Here is a 20,589-nt window from a genome sequence, read left to right on the forward strand (position 1 = left end):
TTGGCTCCATTTACTGTCAGCCTGTCTGCCTCTCGCCCAGCCACCACCGCCTGAAGGTGATTCTCAAATCAGATCATTGCACCGTTTTAAAGATAAAGCATGACTCATTGTGACAACAACACACAACTATACATTTCACTCCAAACCAGCAATATTTAGCAGCAACATTAAAATGACAGTCTAAAAAAATGAAGACCAGCAACATCATTTGACTAAAAGTGGATGTACTCAGACAGGTCTTTTTAAAAACAACAACAACATTAAAATCAGTTAACAGATAAGCCAAACACACTTTTCATGGGAAGGCGTTCCATGGTGATAGGCCCATCCCTGAGCAGGCAAATTTACCACTGAGCTTCAACCCTTCCTGTATTGGGTTCAACGGCCATGATCCTCTTTCCCTTATTGTGCCTTGATTAGCTCCATATCTTTGTCTCCATGAATTCATATTGTACTGTTTGAACAGGTAGGCATCAAATGCTGAACTAACTCTCTCTCTCTCTCTCTCTCTCTCTCTCTCTCTCTCTCTCTCTCTCTCTCTCTCTCTGCCTTCATTTAATTTGTTTTCTTTGTCTTTCTTTCCAGGGCTGGATATTGACATTCTTTAGCCATGGATGTATTCATGAAAGGATTTAACAGAGCCAAGGAAGGAGTTGTGGCGGCAGCAGAGAAGACCAAGCAGGGCATGGCGGAAGCAGCAGGGAAAACGAAAGAAGGAGTTCTCTATGTAGGTAGGTGGGCAACAAGATCTAAACGGAGCCAGTCGTTTTTTTTCTTCTTTCACTGGTTTACATTGTGATGTTTAGAAACTGGGTGCCTACAACCATTTTATTATACATATTGCCATACATTATTATTACCACTATTAGTAGTAGTAGTAATAGTAGTGGTAGTATACCCCTCCCATCTGGCCAGGTTGCCCCAGACACTCTGGGTGGCTTCCAACACATATGTTGCTGTTGTTTAGTCGTTTAGTCGTGTCCGACTCTTCGTGACCCCGTGGACCAGAGCACGCCAGGCACTCCTGTCTTCCACTGCCTCCCGCAGTTTGGTCAAACTCATGCTGGTAGCTTCGAGAACACTATCCAACCATCTCATCCTCTGTCGTCCCCTTCTCCTTGTGCCCTCCATCTTTCCCAACATCAGGGTCTTTTCCAGGGAGTCTTCTCATCTCATGAGGTGGCCAAAGTATTGGAGCCTCAGCTTCAGGATCTGTCCTTCCAGTGAGCACTCAGGGCTGATTTCCTTCAGAATGGAGAGGTTTGTTGTTCTTGCAGTCCATGGGACTATCAAGAGTCTCCTCCAGCACCATAATTCAAAATCCAACACATATAGAAACATGATCAAATGTCTTCTAAAAGTTGTATCTTTATCTTTATCTCCTTGACATCTGAAGAATACAAGATAAAAAGTGGGGTTGTATGTGATCGTGTGTGTGTGGGTGCACGCACCTGCTTAGAGCAGGGGTGGGGAAAATCTGGCCCTCCAGATGTTTCTGAACTGCAACTCCCATAATCTCTGCCCGTTGGCCATACTTGCAGGGGCTGATGGGAGTTGTAGTTCAGCAACATCTGGAGGGCCCATTGCTCCCACCCCTGGTTTAGATATTCCTGTTGAAATATAAAGCTGTATGCAAGTTTTGAGGACAACAACAAATATAAGTTTACATTGCTGCTGCTGCTGTTCATTAATAAATAATAATAATAATAATAATAATAATAATAATAATAATAATAATAATAATAATAATTTATTTATACCCCGCCCATCTGGCTGGGTTTCCCCAGCCACTCTGGGCGGCTTCCATAGAAACCAAAAATACACTAAATATTATTATTAACATTATTATTGTTCTTTTATTTTATTTATGTACTGCTTAATGCCAAAGTAGGCTTCTACACTTGATGTGTGTGGTAAGATTCTCCTTGCCACTTGGCAAGTCATCTAACAAGATGACCAAGGTTCTCCAGAAAGGAGAACTCATGGATGTTAGGAATGTCTGCACTGTCTCAAAGACCGATGGGAATGGAGGGAGATAGGAGGGGAAGACCTATCCAGGCATAAGCTGTGAACATTTGTGTAAAACAGGGATGGGAGTTTGAGTGCAAACAGCATCTGGAGGACACTGGCCCCCATCCCTGAGGTAAAGCTACTGCAAGTTTGAAAGAAAGTTGAGCGTTGGGCACTGAAGATATAAGTATATTCAGCAAGAATGAGAGTTGTTGTGTTCTTCTGCAGATGCAAACAAACCAAGGGCGTGTTTACACTACACAGTTATTGGATTCACACCATCATAGCTTCTCCCAAAGAATCCTGGGAATTTAGCTCGGCTGAGTAATAATAATAATAATAATAATAATAATAATAATAATAATAATAATAATAATAATAATATATTGGGAGCCGGTTGAAGCTAAATCCTTCGAAGACAGAGGTCCTCTGGCTGGGACGGGGCGATATGGGATTGGGGGAGCAACTCCCATCTCTTGCGGGGGTGCAATTAGTGCCAGCACCGTCCGTTAAGAGTTTGGGTGTAATCTTCGACACCTCCCTTTCCATGGAGGCGCAGATTGCAGCTATAACAAAGGCGGCATTTTTCCATCTCCGCCAAGCTAAGCAGTTGGCTCCTTACCTCTCTCGCCCTGACCTAGCCACTGTGATCCACGCGACGGTCACCTCCAGACTGGATTATTGTAACTCGCTCTACGTGGGGCTGCCCTTGAGACTGACCCAGAAACTCCAGCGGGTGCAGAATGCTGCAGCGAGACTCCTTACGGGGTCCTCGCTGCGAGATCACATTCACCCGGTGCTATACCAGCTGCACTGGCTCCCGGTGGAGTACAGGATCAGGTTTAAGGTGCTGGTTTTAACCTTTAAAGCCCTATACGGCCTAGGACCCTCGTACCTACGGGACCGCCTCTCCTGGTATGCCCCACAGAGAAACCTACGGTCTTCAAATAAAAACATCTTGAAGGTCCCAGGCCACAGAGAGGTTAGGCTGGCCTCAACTAGAGCCAGGGCTTTTTCGGCTGCGGCTTCAACCTGGTGGAACGCTCTGTCACAAGAGACAAGGGCCCTGCAGGACTTGACATCTTTCCGCAGGGCCTGCAAGACAGAGCTGTTCCACCAGGCCTTTGGCCAGGGCACAGCCTGACTCCCTCCCTCGGCAATCTTTGCGGAGCTCTGGCCCAATGGTTGCCAGTGGCTTGAATTAATTAATTTTTATAATGAATGATTTTAGAATGTTGTTTATGTTGTACTTTTGTACTGTTTTATTGTTGTTAGCCGCCCTGAGCCCGGCTTCGGCTGGGGAGGGCGGGATATAAATAAAATTTATTATTATTATTATTATTATTATTATTATTTATACCCCGCCCATCTGGCTGGGTTTCCCCAGCCACTCTGGGCGGCTTCCAAAAGAATATTAAAATACTATGATACATCAAACATTAAAAGCTTCCCTAAACAGGGCTGCCTTCAGATGTCTTCTAAAAGTCTGGTAGTTGTTGTTCTCTTTGACATCTGGTGGGAGGGTGTTCCACAGGGAGGGCGCCACTACCGAGAAGGCCCTCTGCCTGGTTCCCTGTAACTTGGCTTCTCGCAGTGAGGGAACCGCCAGAAGGCCCTCGGTGCTGGACCTCAGTGTCCGGGTAGAACGATGGAGGTGGAGACGCTCCTTCAGGTATACTGGACCGAGGCCGTTTAGGGCTTTAAAGGTCAGCACCAACATTTTGAATTGTGCTCGGAAACGTACTGGGAGCCAATGTAGGTCTTTCAAGACCGGTGTTATATGGTCTCGGCGGCCGTTCCCAGTCACCAGTCTGGCTGCTGCATTCTGGATTAGTTGTAGTTTCCGGGTCACCTTCAAAGGTAGCCCCACGTAGAGCGCATTGCAGTAGTCCAAGCGGGAGATAACCAGAGCATGCACCACTCTGGCGAGGCAGTCCGCGGGCAGATAGGGTCTCAGCCTACGTACCAGATGGAGCTGGTACACAGCTGCCCTGGACACGGATTTAACCTGTGCCTCCATGGACAGCTGTGAGTCCAAAATGACTCCCAGGCTGCGCACCTGGTCCTTCAGGGGCACGGTTACCCCATTCAGGACCAGGGAATCCCCCACACCTGCCCGCCTCCTGTCCCCCAGAAACAGTACTTCTGTCTTGTCAGGATTCAATCTCAATCTGTTTGCCGCCATCCATCCTCCAACCGCCTCCAGACACTCACACAGGACTGTCACCGCCTTCACTGGTTCTGATTTGAAAGAGAGGTAGAGCTGGGTATCATCTGCATACTGATGAACACCCAGCCCAAACCCCCTGATGATCTCTCCCAGCGGCTGCATGTAGATGTTGAAAAGCATGGGGGAGAGGACAGAACCCTGAGGCACCCCACAAGTGAGAGCCCAGGGGTCTGAACACTCATCCCCCACCACCACACTCTGAACACGGCCCAGGAGGAAGGAGCGGAACCACTGTATGACAGTGCCCCCAGCTCCCAGCCCCTCAAGACGGTCCAGAAGGATGTTATGGTCGATGGTATCAAACGCCACTGAGAGATCCAGCAGAACTAAGAAACAGCTCTCACCTTTGTCCCTAGCCCGCCGGAGACCATCAACCAGTGCGACCAAGGCAGTTTCAGTCCCGTGATGAGGCCTGAAGGGATCCAAATGGTCCGCTTCTTCCAGGCGTGCCTGGAGTTGTTCAGCAACCACTCGCTCAATCACCTTGCCCAAGAATGGAAGATTTGAGACTGGGCCATAGTTGGCCATCGTGGCCGCATCTAAAGATGGTTTTTTAAGAAGCGGTTTAATAACCGCCTCTTTCAGCGGGTCTGGGAAGGCTCCCTCACGGAGGGAAGCATTCACCACCCCGCAGAGCCCATCGCCCAGCCCTTCCCGGCTTGCTTTTATTAGCCAGGATGGGCAAGGATCAAGGAGACAGGTGGTTGGTTTCACTCGTCCAAGCAGCCTGTCCACATCCTCAGAGGTAACAGATTGGAATTGATCCCACACAATTTGACTAGACAGGACTCTAGCACTCTCCCGCCCCGGCCCTGCTCCCACGGTGGCGTCTACCTCTTCCCGAATCTGAGCGACTGAGGTCATTTTTTGCCTGATAGAGACACCCAGCTTGCTTCAAATAGCAGCAATTCCTAGGGTTCCTTTGGAGGACAGAATTAACGTTAAACTAAATTTAGAGGCGAAGGGAAGTGGGTGGCGCTGTGGGTAAAACCTCAGTGCCTAGGACTTGCTGATCGTAAGGTCGGCGGTTCGAATCCCCGTGGCGGGGTGAGCTCCCGTCGTTCGGTCCCAGCTCCTGCCATCCTAGCAGTTCGAAAGCACCCCTAAGTGCAAGTAGATAAATAGGTACCGCTTTATAGCGGGAAGGTAAACGGCGTTTCCATGTGCGGCAATGGTGCTGGCTCACCAGTTCAGCTACGTCACGCTGGCCACGTGACCCAGAAGTGTCTTCGGACGGCGCCGGCTCCCGGCCTCTTGAGTGAGATGAGCGCACAACCCTAGAGTCGGTCACGACTGGCATGACTGGTCATGACTGGGGTACCTTTACCTAAATTTAGAGGCACAGCTTAAGGCACTTCTGGGTGACCTGTTCAATGAGCATACATCCTGATTTGTTTGTGAGAAGGTTGGGTGACATTCCATAATAGTGTGTGTTATTGCACACTGTCCAGAGTGTTTCTCCATCACTTTCCATGCTGCAAAAAGTCGAATCTTTTGGAAAATCATAGGGTCCAATCTCCTGTAATGCAGCTGTCCCTTACAGGGATTGAACCTGCAACCTTGGCATTATCAGCACTATTGGGCAACTTGGATTTGCTGGTATGTGATTGAATCCCACCTAAAAACAGTGAGAAGTCTGGAAGTGCCCTCAAGTATATGCCCAAACATTATTATTAGTTGCTTCATACAACCTTTTCAGAATTGGTGGCTTTCGTGGAGCAACACTGCAGGTGACTAAAGCAGCCAAGCAACAGCAGGAGCCTGGAAACGGTTCCTTTTTCTGTGAAATGGCTGTGTTTCACAGCCATGAAACTGGCAGCTGTTGCTACTGAGCACCAGCCATTTTTCACCCCTGCAGGCATGACTATTACACACATGCTCCTCTGGAGAAGGTGTCTGCATTCATTGTCATGGACACTTAGCAGATAATGACTCATGAACTCACTACTGTATGCTTATCCAGATCCCTTCCACCGTTTTTTCGAGACCATTATGTAGTACTCCGTGTGAATTTGGTTTCACTGGTGCTAGATAAAGCGCTTCCTACTTTTTAAAAAAATATTTAGGAAATATTGGGGTTTTTTTGCTAATACTAAAATACAGAACAGCAAACCTTCTACACTGCCTGGCCTCCCTGAGCATCCCATATCTTACAAGTGGGGAACCTGCAGGGAGAAAATGAGGACTAAGAAGGGGGAAGGGACGTGGGTGGCGCTGTGGGTTAAACCACAGAGCCTAGGACTTGCCAATCAGAAGGTCAGCGGTTCGAATCCCCGCGACGGGGTGAGCTCCCATTGCTTGGTCCCTGCTCCTGCCAACCTAGCAGTTCGAAAGCACAAAGTGCAAGTAGATAAATAGGTACCATTCCATCGGGAAGGTAAATGGCGTTTCCGTGCGCTGCTCTGGTTCACCAGAAGCGGCTTAGTCATCCTGGCCACATGACCTGGAAGCTGTTCACCGGCTCCCTTGGCCAATAAAGCAAGATGAGCACCGCAACCCTAGAGTCGGCCACGACTGGACCTAATGGTCAGGGGTCCCTTTATCTTTAAAAAGGGGGGAAAGGTGACAACTTAGGAAGAGGCTCCCCAATTTCCCCCTCTCCTGCACCTGAGCGACCTGGTGTTCTTACTCATCGATAGTGGCAGCACCACACTTGTTTCAATGCCCTAGTTTGAACATGTGGGTGATTCATAAAGTCGAAAGAGACAGACCTAAGCCTTGCCTTCTAAGCATTAAATTCTGAGTACTGTGAAAAGTAAGAGTCAGCAAAATCCTCCAAGTAAAGTATTGCAGTTCAGTGCCCAGGTTGGAGATATTGATTTAAGAGGGACCATCATTCAGTGGTAGAGCCCGTTTTTTTGAATGCAGAAGACAACAGAGAATTCTGTTCACCACTACTGGGGTGATGATACTGCTGGAAAAGCAAGAGCAGGGATCGTTCAGTTTGCAATGGGTTAATTCTTTAATCAGGAAGTCAACTAACCATGCTGGGGAGGGAAGAGATGTTGCTTAGCAACCTGTCAGAGTTCCATGATGTTTGATTAAGTAGCACATGCTCTGATTGGCTGTGTAGTTCTGAGGAAGTTTTCTTCCTATATGTTTGGTCAAATGTCTCCTTGCTATGTATAAGGTCTGAAGGAAGAAAGACAAAACATCTGCTTATTTCTCCATCTGCATTACTGAATTGACTTTGCTAACAGATTCAACTACCAGTCCAGTTCACTTCTAAATCATCACAAATGGTGTTGGCCTCCAAAAACAACTCAGTAGCTAGGTTCTGTTCCTGTTCTTCATTCTCTGCCCCCTCCCCCAGGAGTACTCATTTTAAATTGTGTATCTTGCCTTTCCTAAAATTTCTTCCTTCATGAAGAAAGTACATATGGTGGTGAACATATGCTTCTCTCAGGCAGTCACACATCCAGGCCCTGGCCAGACCCAGACTTGCTTAGTATTCGTCTTCAGACCATAACTATACAGTGGTACCTCAGGTTAAGAACTTAATTCATTATGGAGGTCCGTTCTTAATCTGAAACTGTTCTTAACCTGAGGTAACACTTTAGTTAATGGGGCCTCCCGCTGCCGCTACACCGCCTACACACGATTTCTGTTCTCATCCTGAAGCAAAGTTCTTAACCCAAGGTACTATTTCTGGGTTAGTGGAGTCTGTAACCTGAAGCGTCCGTAACCTTCAGGTACCACTGTATATGAAAAGGAAAGATGGAGAATTGGCAGCACCTGCCCCCTACCTCTAGGTATAGGGAAGCTTGATCCCATTCAACCATTTCTCCTCCTAGACCACATCTCTTGCTTAGAGCTCATTGACACTGGTCAACAGAACACAGCAGAAGGCACTCAGAAGCAACCCGGCCACTCTCTGCATTGCTGCACCCTGGCTTCCTTCATTTTCTGGATCGTGCTCTCTTGGGATGCAAGAGCACGGCAGAACTGGATGCATATCAGATTCCTCCTTGATAATACAGTTTAGGAACGATCTAGATTGGGATGTGATCAGTGCAGGGCCTGTTGATTCCCCCCCAAAAAACAAAACCTATGTGTGATTGCATGATTCATAGCTAGCGTGAAGCAGCTTTTCCACAGAAGATTTGGTTGAGAACATGCATTTTCTCTGAGTTTTATTATGCCATCTCCCCCAACCTCCCCTCGCCATCTGGTGTGCAAGCGGCTGAAAAGAACTGGAGAGCTTCATAATTGATTTGCCTTGAGGGGAAGTGCTTGGTCTTCCCTACTACCAAGTAGGAGTTTGTGGTTCAGGGCCATCCTGGAGCGTCCCTCCAGTCGCCAGTTAAAGAGCAATGCATGCTTTCACTGTAAAAACAAAATAAGCTACATGGGTGTTTCTCCCACAGATTATTACAATAGTATATTGTCCTTTTTTTGTCTAGGTAAAATCTGTTTTCTTTTTTTGAATAAGCAGCATTCCAGCTTTTTACTCAAGAGATTATTGATTTAAATAGATGATAGCAAATCAAACCAATAGAATTTGAGTGTAGCTCTCCCCACCCCAGCAAATAAAACACTTGTTAATTTATTTCGCAGCTGTCCCAGACCCTCTAAACAGGAGCTTGTTCTCCTCCTCCTACAAAGTTCTCACTCGTATCTTCCAGCATATCACAAGTTAAAATAGGAATGAGCCTCTGGTGACTCTCCAATTCTTGTCCTGAGAATCGTTGCACAAGCCTAACCCCCTCCATCATAGCTGCCCCCCATCCATAAAGGTAAAGGGTAAAGGGACCCCTAACCGTTAGGTCCAGTCGTGGCCGACTCTGGGGTTGCAGCGCTCATCTCGCTTTATTGGCCGAGGGAGCCGGCGTACAGCTTCTGGGTCATGTGGCCAGCATGACTAAGCCGCTTCTGGTGAACCAGAGCTGTGCACGGAAATGCCATTTACCTTCCTGCCGGAGCGGTACCTATTTATCTACTTGCACTTTGACGTGCTTTCAAACTGCTAGGTTGGCAGGAGCAGGGACCGAGCAATGGGAGGTCGCCCCGTCGCAGGGATTCAAACCGCTGACCGCAAGTCCTAGGCTCTGTGGTTTAACCCACAGCGCTACCCGCATCTCAGCCCCCCATCCTTACCAATGTGTAATAGAAGCTGGTTAGATGGGCAGCTGGATCATCCACTGTTGATGGGCCAGCATCTTCCACCACACCAGAGAAGGTGAGTTTAGGTGATGGTAGAGCAGGTTATGCAGCATGCAGCTCTGTCCTCCAACACTTCACTGTCACTCCTTGCCACCTGTAACTGCTGTCTAAGGCAGCTGCTTCTCTCTGCCTAATGGCAGGGCCAGCCAAGCCATTGCTTTGCTTTGCAATAGCCTGCCCTCCACTAGTTTAAAAGCCAAGAGGGTAACAGGCCCAAATAATCTACTTGAAAAGCTAAGTTTCCATAGACTCCTTAGCCATTTCAACCTACCTCAGCAGCTGTAGCATGTAAAACAACGCCTTGGTGTTCATGTACATTCATTTACATTGGGATTGGGGAACATTTATTTGGCCTGAGGGCCACATTCTTTTCCAGCCAATCTTCTGAGGGCCGCATACTATTGGTAGGCAGGGCCAGAGGCAAAAATTAGCAGAACCACAAGCGTGCACACACACACCCTGGTGTCTTCGAAAAACCATATCAACCCCTTTTTTTCTCACAAGAAGGCAGCAGGCATTGGGGGCATCATTACCTCACTTGATTTCGTGTCACAATTCCCCCTCCACCCCAAAAAGTGCTTTTTTGGGGTCGCGAACTTGTGTGGTGCCCCAAAATGCGTGTTTTAGGGCACAGTGCCTGAATAATGCACTGTTTTCATGGGGCAATCGCAACACGAAATCATGCAAGATCATGGCGCCCAAAATGCCAAGGTTATCTCTCTCTCTCAGGGGGGGAAAAAAGGAAGATGGCTTCCAGGAAGGTGGCATCCCAATTTTTGCCTTCAGGGTGTTGGAGGGTATGCAAATACAGATTTTACCTTTGTACAGTGAGCTAGTTTTTGGACACACACTCACACCTCTCTACCCTCCATCCAGACAAGGAAGAAGCATGATCAGAATTCAAGGACATGTTCCAGCCAAAAAACACTCAAGGTGTGGAGCAGGACCAGTGAAAGGGGCAGCCTGGGAATAGTTACAAGGGTCAAGCTACATTTCACCTCCAGGCCTGGAGTTCCCCACCCCTGATTTACATGGATATATGTGCAAAAGACAAGGTTGCACCCATTCCTCCTTCAGAGATGTAACTTCACTTAAGAGTCTCTGAGAGGGCAGTTGAACCCTGGAGAATGACAATGCTAGCAATTTGTACAAATACAAGAAGGTTTTAACAAATGGCATTCCCTTTTTACAAGAAACTTTCGGAATTGTAGCTCTGTGAGAGGAATAGGGGACCTCCTAGCAACTCTCAACACCTTTATCAAACTACAGCTCCCAGAATTATTTGGCGGAAGCCATGACTGTTTGAAGTGGTATTATAGTGCTTTAAATGTTTGGTGTGAATATGGCCAGAGACTCAGTAACTATGGTGGTACTGCTACTCAGTCTAGATGTTTTGAAATTAATGGACCTTAGTCATGTTCATTAATTTCAATCGGTCTACTCTTTATTGCATACAATGTTTTTAGAAAAGAGAAGCAAACTTTCTGTGTTTTTTCCCTTCCTGGGTACCATTGCTATAGCACTTATCATTTTGTTGGCTCTTTCATTTAGATAAGCTTGGAAATTTTGTTGGAATCAGTGCAGCAGAGTGTAGAGCAGATCATTTAACCACATGGCATAATTTTTAAACATGTTAATCATCCAACTGACTTCAAAGTACCCAGCAGGGTCTCGTTTTTATTTATTTGATTAATTTTCTTAACATTCATTAATAGTCACTTTTTGGTAATTGATGTTTCCCCACTAATTATAATTTTAATTATTCCAATTCATTGCAAGCCATTTAATAGAAAGATGGGAGGGATTAGTAGTGACAAAGGTTGCAATTCTATATTTGCACTTACCTGGGATTAAGTCCTATCGACTACAGTGGGGCTTAAATATGAATAGACAAGTATATGATTGCAGAAGTAGAGCGTGATGATGTACACATGGTCATGTCATTATACAAAAAGTTTCAGAATCAAATCAGGAATGATTCACACAGCGACTTTGTGGGGGTTCTTGTTTCTGAGGGAGGAACGTGTTGATGTTGATCTGAGTAGACTTTGTAGTCTCCACCTTTGCAGGTGCCCATCTTAAGGGCCTTGTTTTCAATCCCTGATATGTATATTGGGCCTTAGCACCTATTTTTGAAGGTGATTTTATTTTATTTGTGCTGAGCTTTTGTAGTGGGTGTTCCAGATTTGTGCTTTCTTCATATGCATGTGTTTTGAAACCTCACAACAGTTGTGGGTCCTGCATTGCGGGTGAAGAACGAGATGACCCTTTGGGTCCTATCCAACTCTACAACCTATGTTTCTATAGGAGCAGCACAACTGTGGGGAGTCACACTCCAAGGTGACTGTGTGAAACTGCACAAAAGAAAATAACAGCATCTCCAACTAGGGTATCCAATGTGGTACCCTCCTGATGTTTTTGTACTCTACCTACTCTATCGTCCCACACTAGCATAGTCAATGGTCAGGGAGGATGGGATCTGTAGTCCAGCAACATCAGGGGTTCATGACCTGTGTCCCACACAGGCTTGCCAGCTGGTCCTGCTGGTCTCTCAGCCTGAAACCATGAGACCTTCTGTACTGTATTGTTACAGAAGTTGGGTGCCACTCCCACTCTCTGCCAAGCGCTGGCAAGATGCCAGGGAGTTCCCGGCTCTCACCCAGGGTTTGGAGAATTGAAGACACAGCAAATACTGTTGTAGCTTTAAGAATGAGGTTTTATTCACATATTTACCCCTTCAAGAGAGGCTTGCTCCCCACAGCAGTGCAGCACTGGAGTGCAAGCCAGCCTGCCAAGATCCATCTCCCCCTTTGTTCTCTTCCCCAGCACATCTTGCTCTAAAGACTCTCCTATAGATCCCAAGATTCCTCCTATATGGGCCATCAGCACATTTTGTGATATTAATGCCTTCATCCCAGGTGAGGCCTTGACTTAGCCTATACTTTTCCACTGGCCTCCAATCTTCCCCTCAGTACCCCCAAATAATCAAAATCCTACCATTTATTAATTTCTAGGGTTTAAGGCAGTCCCCCCTCCTCAATCTGTAACAGTATACCTAGGATCATCTTACAATTCTATGACCATCTCTGAACAAATATCCCTTAGTAACCAGGAGGGAAATATGGAAATCAAAAACCAGATTATTTAATAAAGGCACGGCTGCTCTGCCTTTGTCACGTGAGATGACCTCATGCTTGCTATGGAACCGTAAGGTAGCCTGCTTAGTAAAGATGCCAGACTGTCTGTAGGAGATCGACCCCCTGCTTGCAAATTGGGGAAATGGCCAACCATCAGAGCAAAGGGCAAAGGAATCCTTTTATTTCTTCTTCAACTTGTAAGAGAGAGGAAAATATGTCAGGCAAATCAGTGGGAGTGTGTGGGAAAGAAAGAATGAGTTCTCCTATTCTTTGGATGCGGCTGGGATCATCACCCTGGGGCAGATGTTGGAGTCCCAGTGTTTTGCCAGGTCCTAGCGCTGTTACCCACCTGCCCTCCCCTTGTTTTCTTTTTCCAGGCCCAGAACTTGGACTAGCACCAGATGGCTGGGTCTAGGCAATCATTCAATTCCCTGCAAACCTCCTTACCTAGATTTTCTCTGGCACATATTGTAAACAAAATGTGCCCTTTTCCCCTTATGGGGTATCCAAGAGCCCATATAGAGTCCTTACGTAGGTTCCCTATTGGTAGGAGAAAATAACAGAGGCCAACCAGAGAATATTGAGAAGCAAAGCAGCTAGTAAGCCTGATCTTTATTGATTTGTTGCAATAGGGTGCTCCCCTCACACGCAGGAAAGGAGGAGGAACCCAGAACAAAGGTGTGTCCGCCCTTATATAGACATTTTAAATTGCCCTGCCCTGGAGCTCAAGACCACCCCTCCATACATCATGCCTACATCACAGAAGGGGTGTAGCTCAAGACCACCACCCCCAGATACATCATACCTACATCACAGAAAGGACGGTCTACAGCAGAAATCTGAGTGTGTTGTTTATCTCGTCTGACAGGTTACCTGTTAATGCTCACTTGACTGGATGCCCTGGGAAGCCTGGCCAGTCTTTTGTAATGATAAATACTTAGTTCCTGAGCCAGGTCACAGGCTCACCCCATATAGACACAGACAGACATACCCTTAAGACAGGATTTGTGAAGGAAAAGACAATGGGGAGGCTTTTCCATTTTCCTTTGACCTTGCACAGAAAACATTTGGTCAGTCTGGGAATAATAAATGGTTTCAGGTCGGTCTTCCTGTGCTGATCTATGTACATGCTTGGTTGGTACGTTTATGAACATTTAATATATATCTAAGACCTTAAAATTCTTATTACAGTGGGAAATTGAAAGGCAGACTAGGCCCAGCTGCAGACTGCTGTCTAGAGAGCAGAGCCACCACTAGGATAGCCGTGTGCCCCAAACAATCCCCTGTTTGGAAGGGTTATCAGAAAGCAGTCCTCCATTTGAAGGAGACCTTTGTTTGAAAGGCAGTCTGGTCCAAATCTGGGTTAAAGATTTAGAACCTTGAGAAGGAAGAGCAGGAGCCTGGAAGCTGCCAATCAGCAGCTAGCACCTGAATAGCAGATGGTGTCAGTGTGAGAGGTGCTGCGATCCAGTTTAAATAACAGCAATCGCTGCTAAATGTGCATCTATATAAATTTAGCATATGCACATGATGTGCTGGCCTGTGTCCTCTTTCTTTTCTTCTTTGTGATGCAGAACTGGCCACTCTAGACCACTTCACCCAGGTAAGCCCACCTTGGCCCACTGACTCAAGAAGTTCCCCGTCACTTTGACTTTGTAGGCAGCAAAAATATTTTGTTTATTTATGATGTTTCTAGACCACCTTTCCTCCAAGGAGAACAAGGTGACAGACACTGTTCTCTTCTGTGCTTCATACTCAGGACAACCCTGCGAGGTACGCAAAGGTCAAAAACATCAGCCAGTGATTTGAACCCTCGGGTCCCTGTTCAGTGCAGCATCCTGATCACTGTACCAAATGCTACATTGTTCATCTTGCTGTTCACTATTTCTCTTTAAGTTACATGACTTACATTCATTTCATTGTAAAGGACACATCTAAACAAGTCATTAACTACATAACATTTGCAGATTTAAAACCAACAACAATATGATTGAATACTGATCGCATTCGCTTGACTGATATCCATTCCTGAACACAGATGAACACACCACCTGCAGCAATTACCACTTCCTTACTCACTTTTATTGGAATTTCCATAACATCCCTAATCATAAACCAGGAATTATGGATTGTTTTCTCGCAGTGTGAAGCGGGGGTAACGAAGTGGTTGTGATTTGCTTGTCCACAGCAAGCCATCGTTTATGGCCTGCCATGATGTGCAAACATAGCCAATGTCTGCCCCTTCAGCCCAGCTGTAGTAAAATATTATATGGCTGCCTTTTAGAAAACGATTTGTCAGATTCTTTTACCCATACACTACTATGTTCTCACTTGAAAGGTATAGAAATGATACATGGCATACCTCTGCCAGTCTTATGGATTGCAAAAGATTGCTCTGCCAGGATTTCGTACCTGGAACAGTAACTGCATCTCTCATAGCTGATTCACATTTTGCTTTTTCCCTACATTTTGTAGATACTAGAATCATTTTGATGTTTTCATTCTTGGCACCATGGTGTCTGCAGAAAGTGCTAAACATATGGCTCTACCCTGCAGTCACTACATATATTAGACAGAGAAGGAAGGACCACAGAATCATAGAATTGTAGAGGTGGAAACGACCCTGAGGATCACCTCATTCAACCCCCTACAGTCCAGGAATATGCTGCTGTTCCTTGGGGGGATCAAACCTGCAAAGGTGGCATTAACAACACAACACTCTAACCAACTGAACTATCCAGGCTAGCAGGTGACAGGTGTGTTTCACATACAGAAAATCCCAGTTTCAATCCCTGGCATCTCTGGTTGAAACAATCAGACAGATGATAAGAAAGATATCAGTTTGAGATTTGGAGAGCTGCTGCCAATCAGAGTAGACTAGACTGGGCTGAATGGGCTGAATGGTCAGATCTGGTATAAGGCAGCTTTGTATGTTAATGGTGTTGTATAGGCCTTCCCCTCCCACCTGCCAAGGTAGAGTCAATCTTGAATCTGCAAAACGGAAGTTATCCTCTTTGTGCAAAATGATAGCTCAGGGCATGAAACACCATGTTCCCTTCTCTCTTGCTAGCCCACACTCTCCCAGTCTTTTCCAGATCACAGAACTGCAAACAGCCCTACTTTATAGCACTATAAGCAGACTTCAGGTATTGATAGCATCCTGAATATGAAACTAAGTTCTAAGGATGCTTCCAGACAGGTGTTGTGGGGGCAGTGGAGCTCATGCATACAGGTTTTTCACAGCATGCGCATGATGTTGTTGGCATCAAAATGCCAGCTTCCATTCCCTCCTTCCCCAATTTAACCCAATTACCCTTTCTGTTGCAAATCAAGTCAGTTAAAAACAACAACCACGATCCTGTTGCCAACCTCTTTCTGACATCTGAAAGACCTATTTGCAATCTTAAGCCCCCCCGCATCTGAAAGCACCCTAACTTTATATTATCATTACAGTTGCATGAAACTGTTATATCTGGCCATCAGCCATTCTTTTTCTAGGAAGATTGCTTGTTTAATGGCTCAGTTGTGAGTGGTTGGTGTTTTCTCAATGGGAGCTGAATGCTTGATACATATACAGTGGACGGATGGGTTGCAAACGTGATCCATGCGGGATGCACATTCGCAACCCGCAGCGTTCGCAACCCGCATCTGCACATCTGCATATGCGCGGGTTGCGATACGGCGTTTCTGCACATGCACAAAGCGTGATTTAGCGCTTCTGCGCATGCGTGACCGCCGAAACCTGGAAGTAACCTATTCCGGTACTTCCGGGTTTGGGCAGTCTGCAACCTGAAAAAATGCAACCTGAAGCGGCTGTAACCTGAGGTATGACTGTATAGCGATTTCTCTTGAGTGTTGGCCATCAGAGCTTTGAGAGGGTGATCTCCAAAGCAAACAGTAAGGGGGGAAGCTGATGCAAGGTGTGTGTGAAGTACTCTCTTTCCTCCAAAGGATGGCGTGATCTGGAACTTCTCACCATTTGGGGCAGGGCAGAGCACATATGTCTTCCTGTTTAGTGATTGGCCACCTGTACTATGGTTGTTGTTCATTGGTTTGTTAATGTCAGCGTGGAGTGCAGGCCGCACCCTTCTGGTCTGAGTGAGAACCAAAGAAAACAGTTTTCCAGTTTTGTTGAAATTGGTTTTGAGGGACTTGCTTTGTTTACATGCAAACAGAAGAAGCAGTCTGTGTGGGTGGATTGTGGGGGGGTTGCTGTTGGGCTTTGGGGGGAGCGGCAATGCAGTCCAATACATTTCGACTTAGAAGACTGTCTCATTGAGTCAAATAGGACTTGCTCCCAAGTAAATGTGGATACAAACCACCATGCATCCACCTAGCTCAGTCAGTAGAGTATGAGACTCTTAAATTTCAGGGTTGTGGGTCCGAGCCCCACATTAGGCAAAAAGATTCCTGCTTCGCAGGGGGTTGGACTAAATGACCCTCACAGTCCCTTCCAACTCTATGATTCTATTATCTTTGGCTCAACAAATACAGAAAACTATTACAAGTTTTCACAAGAAAACTGGCTCTGTAAAAAAAGTTGCCCTCCGAGCTTGCTATTCCTTGGGGAAGTGGGGTGCATATGAAATATTGTGACTCTTTGCCTGTGTGTTTACTAAAAACCGTTTTACTGAGCCCCACTGCTTATTAATTCTTCTCCTTTTTAATATATATTTTAAAAAACAGGTTCGAAGACCAGGGACGGAGTTGTTCATGGGGTTACAACAGGTAAGCCCATCACTGCATCTCTGTTTCTAAATCCATGCTAAACCTCCCACCTATCCCTTCAAGAGACCTTTATTTCTGAGTAGGCTCTGATTCATGGAGGCAAGTAGGTGTGGGATAAAATCAAGCAGGCTGGAAAGCACACAACTCAGTCTTGCTGGGGAACAAATGTGCCCGCAGCTATAACTTCAGCACAGGCAGAGAACCTTGTCTCTGTCAATGGCTGCGTTTCCCCTGGAACAATCTCCCTGGCCTATTGGGATGAGGAAGAAATTCAATTCAGTTCATATTTAAAGGCCAGTGCCTAACAGGCACTTCCCAAAACAATACATGAACTGAAACACAACAATTCACACTTCTCTGCATTTTGCAATGCTCAGTAATGTATATTAAAAATGCACATGCTAGGATAAAGCGTATCTAAAAATGCACATTTTAGTGAAAATAAGACGCAAAGAATGTAGAGAAAAATTGCTTTGCAAAATTGTGTATATTAGGCAAAGTTGCATATGCGTTTCTTAGGAGAAATTTGCACTAAAATGCTGGTGAATTTTCAGGTGGACATAAAAAATAAATCCTGCATTCTTCCCTGCCCACCCCCTTTAGTGCCCAGCTCCATTCATGGGGAAATGTTAAGTGGGCTGGTAGCTGATCTTGTATGCTCTCCCTTCTCCTGCCCCGCAAAGCACAAAGTCCCGGGACAATGATAGGAGGATTGCAAATCTTTGCCATCCACAGAAGGCTAAAATATAACATGCATAACATATTTGATCATGTATTTCCCCCTCCCCCAGCAATTCTTTAAAAGAAATATGGTTGTATTCAGTGGAGCACTAAGCGAAATGCTCCTTCATTGCAAGGATTTCTCCTATTGCAAAGGAACATTTTCTTCCTTTTTCTGCCCCCCATGCACCTGCTAAGTCTAACATAAATCCCAAACCTGTTTGGAAAAGTGATGAAGTGTAAACCTGGAAAAATGAGAAACCAAGAGAAACCCAAAATTGATGGGCTCTCCTGTCCCTAGAGGTTCCACATGCAAAGTTACATGCTCCATCACTGATTCTGCAACCCAAGGAAAGGTTGTGTTCAGGCTAGCAGGCCTGGACTAGTGGCGTGTGGTGCTGGGGGAGAGTCCCACATGCCATGAAGTCTTGTGAAGAAACCTTCCTGAAGGGAGACTCACGCAGAACCAACTTGCTTTCACATGATGTCGAGAGCTGTGAGCAGGCCAGGTTTACCACCAAACCAAAACCTTTTGCCTTTTCCACAGTGGCAGAGAAAACTAAAGAGGGAGTGTCAAACATGGGAGGAGCTGTAGTGACTGGTGTCACAGCCGTGGCACAAAAGACAGTGGAAGGTGCCGGAAATATCGCCGCTGCCACTGGCTTTGGCAAGAAGGACCAGTTGGCCAAACAGGTTAGTTTATCTACTATAAAGTTGAGAGGGATGGATTTAATGCTGATATTTTTCTGTGGTACTTTTAAGGTAAAGGTAAAGGTACCCCTGCCCGTACGGGCCAGTCGTGTCCGACTCTAGGGTTGTGCGCCCATCTCACTTAAGAGGCCGGAGGCCAGCGCTGTCCGGAGACACTTCCAGGTCACGTGGCCAGCGTGACGAAGCTGCTCTGACGAGCCAGCACCAGCGCAGCGCACGGAAACGCCGTTTACCTTCCCACTATAAAGCGGTACCTATTTATCTACTTGCACTTAGGGGTGCTTTCGAACTGCTAGGTGGGCAGGAGCTGGGACCGAACGACAGGAGCTCACCCCGCCGCGGGGATTCGAACCGCCGACCATACGATCGGCAAGTCCTAGGCACTGAGGTTTTACCCACAGCGCCACCTGCGTCCCTACAGCGCCACCCGCTGTTTTACACCTTTTAAATGCAGAAGTGGGAGAACCTGTGGCCCTCCAGATGTCATTGGGCTACCGATCCCATACTTGACCACTGACAACACTGGCTGGGGTTGATAGGATTTGGAGTCCACAGCCTTGTTTTAAGATTATCTACAACTTAAGCGCAAACCCCGTCCCATTTTTTACTACCTGTTTTTGTTGTTACGTCCAGGTAACTGCTGGACATATGATGGGATGCCATTCTATTATGTGTTGCCCTGCCCCTCACTTCAAAGAACTGTGTTTAGCATTACCTCACCCCGCAATATACTCTAAGTCAGCACAATGCGCAGCGCTATGACAGCCAACCACATGTTTGTTTAACATTTCACGCTTTTATATCTCACCCTTAAAGCAGATCAAGGCAACACACACGCCTTCTCTGTCCCTCTGCCCTAGTTTTATCTTCACATTGGTCTCTGTGAGATCAATATAGTGACTGGCTAACCCACACTCAGAGGTGAGTGTCGTTTCTGAGTGTGGATTTAAAACAAAGTGTCCCCAGTCTTAGACCCCATAAGCACTATACATTGGTTGTTGTTGTTGGCATCTGTCTGTCTTGAGAGACAATGGAGTGTGCCTCTGGGGCCAAAGTCAAACTGCTGGGGAATCGCAGAGCCTGCTGTGGCTGCAAAGACCGATAACTCGTGATGGCAGCCTCTCGCATTGTTTTTGCTGAGTTAACAGCACCAAAGTGGCCACCCCAGGGGTGCAAGCCGTGGCAGTGTGTATGGAGGTCCTGGACTGCCCAGACCACAAGACGCTTTTCTCAGCCTTGCTGATGTGGTTCAAAGGAAAGCAGAGCAATACTTTTGACAGCAGCTTGGCAGAGAGAGGCGTACAAGGTGCTTTCCAACGGTCTTAGCGTCTTTACTCTGGATTTGTGTAGGGTTTACTGCTGGCCGCGTCCTGCCTTAAATAGGGCAGGCCACGCCCCCAGAGCCAGCCAATTGGCTGGCCAGGGTGTGACATGGCCGGGAATCTCCCAATCGCACAGGGCTGGGCTCCAGCCACCACACGCATGGTGGGGCCGTAAAGCCCACAACCCCACTTCCTCTGTAGGGCGGAAGTGGCTTTCTTTTCCTGAAGATGACCCACGAGGCATTTAAAGCAGGATTGTACCACTGTAAACAACCATGGCTTTTGCCAAACAATCCTAGTTGTCAAGGGTGCTGAAAGTAGTTAGGAGACTCCCTGTTCCTCTCACAGAGCCACAGGGCTCAGACTTCACTGGGAAGAGAGATGGATTGTGAAGCTGCTCTGAGAATGTTAAACTCTATTTTCAGTTTCTTGTCTTGTATAAAAGCCTTGTTGTAAGTAACTTCTCTCCAGAGAAATTGTAGTGGCCTTTTTTTTTGGCAGTTCTTCTCCACTTTATTATTATTATTATTGATAAAGGAAACTGTGTTTTACTGTGCATTTGGTTTAA

General features: G+C 46.4%; 1 protein-coding gene across 1 annotated transcript in view; it reads left to right on the forward strand.

Moving 5' to 3' along the window:
* The first annotated feature begins 566 nt into the window (after window positions 1–566).
* Window positions 567–20,589, forward strand: part of SNCA (synuclein alpha) — a 43,745-nt gene continuing 23,722 nt past the window's right edge. The window contains exons 1-3 of the mRNA XM_081207482.1: window positions 567–731; window positions 17,227–17,268; window positions 18,536–18,681. Of these exons, the coding sequence (XP_081063608.1) occupies window positions 611–731; window positions 17,227–17,268; window positions 18,536–18,681 (309 nt within the window). The 5' untranslated portion in view covers window positions 567–610. The remainder of the gene's footprint in view (window positions 732–17,226; window positions 17,269–18,535; window positions 18,682–20,589) is intronic.

The sequence above is a fragment of the Podarcis bocagei genome (assembly GCF_964188305.1).
Source record: "Podarcis bocagei genome assembly, chromosome: 9".
In the NCBI taxonomy this organism is placed as follows: Eukaryota; Metazoa; Chordata; class Lepidosauria; order Squamata; family Lacertidae; genus Podarcis; species Podarcis bocagei.